The following is a 9,056-nucleotide window of genomic DNA, read 5'->3' on the forward strand; positions in this document are numbered from 1 at the left end:
GGGATTCGAACCCACAATCATAGGTTTCTGGCGTGCCCAAGGGACGCAACTCTGCACAGCGAATCGCGGCGCCTTAGACGACTGGGCCACCCGTGCCCCCCTGTACAGAAATGAAGCAAAAAAATTGAAATTTTCAAGATTGTATTTTTTTCACAAAACAAATCCCATTCCCCATTGGCAATGGTTAGATCCTTACTACGTTGAATATTTTAACTATATCTTTAATAACTTGTGGTTAATCTCTATAGCTAGCCAGAATCATATTGTCCCTCATATACAAACAGTCAAGGCTAAACACTTGGCACTAATGGACCACATCTGGTGTAAGTCTGTCCTAAATATTGACTGCAACTCAACCACGAACCTACCTTCATTTGTATTCATAGTACAGCACTGATGGAAAAGAGAACCCATGACCTCATCCCATCTGCGAACGAATGACATGTATGGAGACCACACTGACCAATTTCCATCTTGTAATATCAGCTGCAGCAAATGTCATGTGCAAAGTCTGGCTTACAATATCATATTACACACACATGTGAAGCTGTCTCATGTTGTGAATTTATACATGGCAACTTAACTGCAAACATGCATGTGATTTACTTAAACCCAGTGATTTACGTCCAAGCTTTTAACATTGAATGTCCTGGAGCATTTGTTAAAGTCTACATCTGTATAATTTGAATCTAGGGTACATGTGAAACGATACTGCAAGGTCACGATATGATATGTATCACGATACATAGGTCACGATATGATACATATCGTAATACCCGTATTTATGTCAAATTGCATGGAAACGTCTTGACTATAAGCAGGTTTAAAAGGAAAAGCTAGCTGTACAACACATGTTCGTAGCGGTTATTCTAAGTTGTGAACTTGAAAGGCTAATTACAACACATTATGTGACATTTGACAGCCAGCAATGGGCAGGGAGTCATTAAACAAGTAACAAGTCATTTATTTCAGCAAGAGCAGCTAGCGTCTTGTATCGATATAATAAAACCATATAGTGAATCATATCGTCGCATGAAAACTGAACTGATGTATCGTTTCACCTCTAATGTAGAGTCCCTTAAATTTTTAACTCTTAACATTCGGCATTGACAAGGACTCTTGGAATTTCATGCGTAAGTTCGAACACCGCTTCATGACAAAACTTCTAGCCCGCCTATCGAGCTCAAATTTGATTCTTGACACAGCAGTTAGAGATAGAAATCGTTTAGCGTTAAATTTAAGGGGGGTTTTGAAGGTCTTAATGTTTTTCTTCTACAGAATTTGAATCTAGGTTCCCTTAAACTGTCAGTTTGTAACCTAAATGCTATGAAAAGGACCCCTTGACGCTCACTCTTAATTTCAAGTCCTGCATTATTTTTCCTACCAAAACATTATGAAGAGAAACTTCACATTCTCTGAAACAGCGACCACTCTCCCTTAAGAATGTAATCCGTTAAATCTGCGATCAACTGCAGCAAACACATGTCCTCGTAAACAAACTGGCAGCTATTGACACTCGTTAATCACATCAAGCCTACACCAGCACCACCGACTTGTAGATAATTAAACTCACTCTCACAAATATTCCAGTTATTTACTTATAATTCCATCAGAATTTAGACACACGATGAAGGGCCCTGCTACCATCTGGACAAGCAGCTTAGCTGGACTGGCATTCAGACGGCCCTATACCTCCACTGAATCGTAAGTCATCAGCATCTAAAAACTTCACCGATAAGCGACCAGAGGGTGGTATCAGATTCTAACCATGGAATCGATTATAAAATCTGAGATTTTCTAAATTACCTACATTCATATGAATTAATTTATTGGGATGATAAAATTGATTTTTACATGCAAGAATCATCACCATGGAATACCCCACCATGATATTGCTGGAATGTTGCTAAATGTGGCGTAAAACTATACTCACTCACTCACTCACTACAGACTCAGGGCTGAATATCAGCCTCCGAGCAGGTCTAGATAAACTGCTGTATTTTCACCACTTCTCTTCAGAAATTACACTTATGAACAGTGTCAAAACACTTCCCGCCCAACAGGACGAAGAATGTCATCCCACAAACCATGAATCTTTTCCTGCCCTTGGATCCAATATAAATAGCAAAAATAAAAACAACACTGAAACTGAATTGGCATAATCACTGAATTAATATACCGTATTCAATGTAATACACGCTCAGGGCACTCTCAAAATTAGAAATAGGGGGCTCTTATTAGAATATAATTTTGGTGAAAGAGTTGAAAGATCGAAAATTTTTTGGTTTATGCTTACAGCCTGAAATGATACAATAGAAAAGTCTGTGCGTATTATACACGACAGATGTATTTAATTTTCATAATTAAGAATTTAATTTTCGTAATTAAGGGTACATATAACACACGAGTGTGTATTTTACACAAATAAATAAGCTGTGTGTACATTATTCTCGGAAAGGTGCTAATTGGGATTGTTCACTAGCCAAAATAAAAAGCAAATATTGCCGTGGGCGCTTATTAGAGCAGGGCGCTTATTACGTCAAATACGGTAGTGTCCGCAAATGTTTCTTACTCAAGTTATGTTTGAATTAGGAATAGTACATTTCCTTGTATACTCCATACTGTAGCACTTTGCATGCTTTGTGTAGTCTACCCATAAAGATCCAGGTTAGAATTGATCTTAAGCAACCCATGCTTGTTGTAAGAGGTGACTTACAGGATCAGGCGGTCAAGCTCTGTGACTTGGTTGATGCATTTCATCATATCCAAATTGCGAAGAGTGATGATTGTGGTGTCAAACACTGGATTGTCTGGTCCACACTTGATCATCTACAGACTGCCGTCACATAGCTTGAATATTGCTGTGTGTGGCATTAAACATAACTTACTCAAGTCTGTCTCAGTCCCTGCACCATACCTCATATTAGTTTTGTTAACAGATTTCTTTATGTGTAGGATAAAGCATGTCTGAGGTCTTAAATATCATAAAAACCTGAGGGGAAGTGTTTTATCTAACTATAATTATAAACTGAAAAAAGAAACTTAAAACAACATTTATCAACATTTTTATGTTTAAAACATACTTTCCATGAACCTTAGGAAACAGGCGTAAAATATCTGCTGCTGGCGTACAGTTCTTGAAAAAAACATTCTTAAAAGCAATATGATTTATCAGCACATCTATGGCCTTGTGGTACACTCACTTGGCCACAGATGCGAAGATTGCGTGTTCGATCCTCGGGAATATAAAGAAAACATTTGTCATTGGATTTTAACATTTCATTACATTGTGTACAAAAGCAAAATAAATTTATAGCGAGAAACATTCATGGGATAAAATCTAAACAGAAGTTGAATTAATAAAATCCCTGGGATATAATATATCCAAATAACATAATATATAGCAAATATGCCTGGGACATCAAATAAAATCCTGGGGATATTATAACATCCCTGTTAATGGCATAACCCTACTGGAAAACAATAGGATGACGTCACTAGAGGTTCATAGCTCATGATCCATCAGTCCCTAAATTACCCTCCTCACCTAAACGTTTCTGTTATATTTAAGTAAGTTTGAAAAACAACTTGAGTTATTTCTATTTGCACCAGAAAGTTTTTATACCTAAGGCTGCAGAAGGGCATGGCCAAAATAGGTCACATGGCACATTAGCATCACATGAACATTTATAGATTAGTTTAATACCTATTAAACTCTTAAAGAAGTAAAAGAAAAAAATATCCTCTCTTCTTACTGTCAGTTTTGAAAAAAAGTCATGGCCTTAATAACGTTAGTTCATATGTGTTGGTTTCAAATTCTAATGAGACAATAAAGCACAGGATCGCTTGACTTTGTGTGGATTACCATAAACTTGCCGAGTGAGAATCCTGTCTATGAATAAATACTTTTAAAGAGCCACAGTCAATATTCAGCCATCTTCAGCTGGGGTTTACTGTCTAGATGTGGCAGTGCAGGATATAGGCAGAATGAGATACAGTGTTTGCCTGTTACCGACCATAGTATTTTTTGTATATGCATAACAATGAACAATTAATGCAAGTCATTAGTCAATGTGATCACATGGCATATAGATGTTGGAATGATTAAAATAATTATTAGTGAGTGAGTGAGTTAGGTTTAACGCCGCTTTGAACAGCATTCCAGTTATATCACGGCGTGTCAGCTTAATGTGGGAGGAGAGTCCGAAGTAATGAAGGTCTCAGACGTTTACCACTTCGGGGAAACCCACAAGCACGGGTATGGTTCTGACAAAAGTAGAAACATAATTGGGATGAACCAGGATTTGGACCCACAATCAAAGGTTTCTGGACGTGGACGCAACTCGCGGGATGAACCAGGATTTGAACCCACAATCAAAGGTTTCTGGCGTGCCCAAGGGACGCAACTCGCGGGATGAACCAGGATTTGAACCCACAATCAAAGGTTTCTGGCGTTACCAAGGGACGCAACTCTCGGGATGAACCAGGATTTGAACCCACAATCAGAGGTTTCTGGCGTTACCAAGGGATGCAACTCTCGGGATGAACCAGGATTTGAACCCACAATCAAAGGTTTCTGGCGTGCCCAAGGGACGCAACTCCAGGATGAACCAGGATTTGAACCCACAATCAAAGGTTTCTGGTGTTACCAAGGGACGCAACTCGCGGGATGAACCAGGATTTGAACGCACAATCAAAGGTTTCTGGCGTGCCCAAGGGACGCAACTCCAGGATGAACCAGGATTTGAACCCACAATCAAAGGTTTCTGGTGCTACCAAGGGACGCAACTCGCGGGATGAACCAGGATTTGAACCCACAATCAAAGGTTTCTGGCGTGCCCAAGGGACGCAACTCCAGGATGAACCAGGATTTGAACGCACAATCAAAAGGTTTCTGGCGCTACCAAGGGACGCAACTCGCGGGATGAACCAGGATTTGAACCCACAATCAAAGGTTTCTGGCGTTACCAAGGGACGCAACTCGCGGGATGAACCAGGATTTGAACGCACAATCAAAAGGTTTCTGGCGTTACCAAGGGACGCAACTCGCGGGATGAACCAGGATTTGAACCCACAATCAAAGGTTTCTGGCGTTACCAAGGGATGCACAGCGAATCGACGACAGACCACCCGTGCACCCAAAATAATGATTAAATTGAGGCATGTGTGTAAAATCTATCTGATGTTTCTGTTCATTAAGAACATTCACTGTTCACACAATCACTTTCAGATTGTCTTCACTCATTTATGTCACTCACTACATTTCAATTCAAACAAGGAAATCCCCATCCTTATTTATCCTACTCAACTTTTGATAGGGATAATCAGATATGTCACACTATTTAAATATACACATGAAATGTTATGAGAATTAGTTCTGTGTATCAAGAAAAGATAAAAAAAAACGAAATCAAATGTGGAGTAGAATATTGAGAAAGCATCACAAAGGCTCGAAATATTTCTTAACACCCAACTTGTCCTGCAGGGCAAATAGATATTATTTTGTACTCGACCTGTAATATTTCCACTTGCCCTATTAAATGTTATTCAGATTTATGTTCTCAGCTATTATTACTATTTTCTGTAATTAACCTTTGAGTTGAGGATATATATGACAGACACTGAGACAGCACAAAATAGTTCACAGTCTGTTTGGTAATCAAGTCACGTTTTTTTTGTGTCAACCTCACCATTCAAGATTAAAAAACAGCCATTACCCTCACAAAATCTGTTCACTTTCGCGAGTGCATGAGTGGATTTTTTTAGCCCTGATATCACATATTTTATTTTGTATTTGAATTTTTATATTTCCTGTTGGTACAGTGGTTACTCTGTGACCCCAGTTTTTAATGCCAGGCCCCCCAAGATTTATTACCGATAGTGATCAGAACTCATACACATCCATAGACAAAGGTAAATGCCTGGCTGTATTTCCTCTGTTAACAGTGATTAAGGGCTGGGTATAGGGGTAAGGTTCTCAAATAAGAGTCAAAGGTAAGCACGATAAGGGACAGAGCACCATTATGAGACAGCCTCTTGATTAAGTCTACTCGCCCGAACATGTCACTTAACATTTTTTTCAGTAGATCTTAGTGTTACTGTATGGACTTTTATTAGCAAAGTCTACTAGACTGAGTGAGTGAGTTGGATTAAACGCCGCTTTGAACAGTATTACAGTTATATCATGGCGTGTCAGCTTAGTGCGGGAGCAAAGCCCGAAGTAATGCAGGTCTCAGACGTTTACCACTCTGCTTACTAGACTGAAACAAATTTTACTGAACTCGTACAAGTGGCTGAAGTCTCAGACTGATATGGGGCGTTACATGGAAGGGACAGAAATTAGCACATCCCACTAGGCAGAGCCAATATCAATAATGTTTAAAGGTATCCTAAGGGCTGGGAGAATTTTGAACTTTGGGCGGGAGGGTGGGTTCCTTTTTTTTTTTATGCCTATGTCTTCTTATAATTTGGGCCAGAAGATTTCCAGGTTAGTTTCTATCCCCGTATAGGCAGGGTCTGAAGGTAAAGGGAAGTTAATAAGAGTCTGGGTTCTGAATAGGGGTATTACTGTACCATCATGGCAATCATGGTGAAAGTCTGTATCTACAACTGGTATCGAAGTGGTGTATTGTCAAGGCATAATGCGTAAAGAAAAAACAGGGGTTAAAATACAATATTTTCAATTAAATTTGTCAATGTGGTTCCTTATGTATATACATGGATTACACAGTTAGGATTAACCAGTGTTACATTTTCAATTTTTTTTTTATTGATAGACATACCTTTTGTTTATGTCATGTTTTTGACAAAACAAAATATTGTTGGTTATCAGGAATAGAAAAACCTACTTTTTTATCACATTCATACAGATGTATACTCATAGTTTCTTACGCAGTATACAAGATATACATAATTATGAGAGTAAGTTCATCAAAGGAAATCCTAACCTGATGATTTTTGTTCTATTTGTTATGAGGAGTCTCCCTTTCCTTAGACCTTGAATGAATTAAATAACACTGATGCATACAGTGATATGCATATGGCATAAAAGAATAGCTTTAAAGGATTTAAGAGGCACAGAAATTGCACTGTAACCCAACAACTTGTAACGCAAGTTAATACTTTCAAGAGGATCATCAGTGTGAGTGAGTAATGATTTACTGCCGCATCAACAATATTTCTGACAATCCCCCATACAGTACCCCAACATCGGGTAATCTCACCATTGCTAACAACATTCACCATGTACATCATGTAATCTTCAGTGATGACAACATTCCAAGATACCAAAGCAACAGTTTTCATGGCTAATGACAAATGTCACAGCCATTGCCTGAAATCTGATATACAATATGTGTATCCTGTAAGTATATATCTCTAACACTTCCAACAGACCTGTGTCACTATCAATCAAGGATGTTTATTCTGGTCAAAATTCACACACTTGTTGAGCAATCAAAGCCAATTAGCACAATTAATTAGCCTCATCAGTGTATTGGTATGTTCTGTGCAGTCATGCTTGATAGTTAGGAGCCTATCTTTCGGGTCTTCTTTTTCATTTGGATTATATGTAAATGAGTCATACTTGCTAATTAAATTTATGAATAATGAAATATAAGATCAATCTCACCAAACATAATGTATCTTATGTCATAGGATCATATGGATGCTGAGCCTGGGGTCTTTAGATCAGAGATTTGAGGATTACTCATTTATCCTTAGACAGAATCAAAGCCTCAATATTGACAGCATCTTTATACTTAGATGCCCATGTTTATTTATTATTGCTATTTTTAGATTTATTATGTAATAAGTGAAAGTCAAGAAAAGCATTTAGCTTACATGTTGATTAACTCTTTCTGTTTATCATATTTTATTATGAATGCAGCCAATCATCTAAAAATCTCTTACTGGTGCATCAGTTTATGCTAAAATTGAATGAAACTGTGACAGACCAATTCCAAACGGTTCCTCCATTCATAATGCAAGGAAATGGTAAAGAGAATCAGACGAAATGGATGTTTCATACATAAATAATCAATAGATTAACATGATATTTCCAGATGTAGACTGCAGTATTAGTCATGATGGGCAAGTTGACTGAATCATGTCAGGAATGAGTGATACTACTACTTGAGTGCTGGATGCAAAATTTATCTATGAAGAAATAGAAGAATATTGACTGTATCGTTCAGAACGAGACCGGTGGATGACATCACTAAGGGGACATAGTCCCTGCTACTCGTCTCATGGCATGTGTAGTGCAGTTCTTGGGATCTAGACTGCATTTATCAAAATAAATGAAAAGCAAGTGTCAAAATATTCCTGATGTGGGGGTGGGGCGTAGGAAGGGCGATTTTCAGAATGAGTGGGGTCATAATTTATACAAGATGGCCGCTGAACGACTGAGAATGCACTAATCCAGTAAGATCATCGAAGATTCGACCGGCGTGCACAGTCAAGCCGGTATATGAAAAATGTTGCAACCTACCTGCGGCTGTGTTTGTTGCACCTGTCTCGTTAGACTATCGCGTTCCTTCTCCACTTCATGAAGTTTGCCCTGTGTCAAAGCAACTTGGTCTTGCGCTTCACGCAAACTCTCCATCAATTTATCTCGCTCATCCAACATGTTCACCATCAGTTGCTCAAAATTGGAGTCATCTCCCGAGCCTTGCGACTCCCGATCATTGGAGCCGTCCTCGGCGATGGTGGGCATCACGTCGCACATCATCTTGAAGGCCTTGTAGTAGAATTATGCCATAAAACTGGCTTAAACAGAACGTACAGTAATAGCACTAAGACTACATGAGTAAATGTCTTCACTTCAGAAGTCGGCTACTCATGCGGTTTCGGCGAGCGATTTCTCGCCACCGGTTAGTTCGATCATTGTAAAATCGACACAGTCTCCAAATTAACTATTTAAATGTCTCCTCCGCTTCATCTGGTTGCTATGAAATCCGTACAAAGTCCTGAAAATCACCTGTCAAACAGCTCCTCATCCTTCAAACCCATTCAGAAGAGGAGCCATTTTCTTCTGGGAAAAGTGTGTCATACCC

General features: G+C 38.8%; 1 protein-coding gene across 8 annotated transcripts in view; it reads right to left on the reverse strand.

The window, feature by feature from the left end:
- The window catches only part of LOC124115056 (liprin-alpha-1-like), a 145,690-nt gene extending 136,661 nt beyond the window's left edge, over positions 1–9,029 (reverse strand). For all 8 annotated transcript variants that reach the window (XM_046475873.2, XM_046475882.2, XM_046475878.2 and 5 more), the window contains exon 1: positions 8,492–9,029. In XM_046475873.2, the coding sequence (XP_046331829.1) occupies positions 8,492–8,731 (240 nt within the window). In that variant the 5' untranslated portion in view covers positions 8,732–9,029. The remainder of the gene's footprint in view (positions 1–8,491) is intronic.
- Positions 9,030–9,056: the final 27 nt, after the last annotated feature.

Source organism: Haliotis rufescens, unplaced genomic scaffold, assembly GCF_023055435.1.
Source record: "Haliotis rufescens isolate VD_foot unplaced genomic scaffold, xgHalRufe1.0.p SCAF_6, whole genome shotgun sequence".
NCBI classification, from domain to species: Eukaryota; Metazoa; Mollusca; class Gastropoda; order Lepetellida; family Haliotidae; genus Haliotis; species Haliotis rufescens.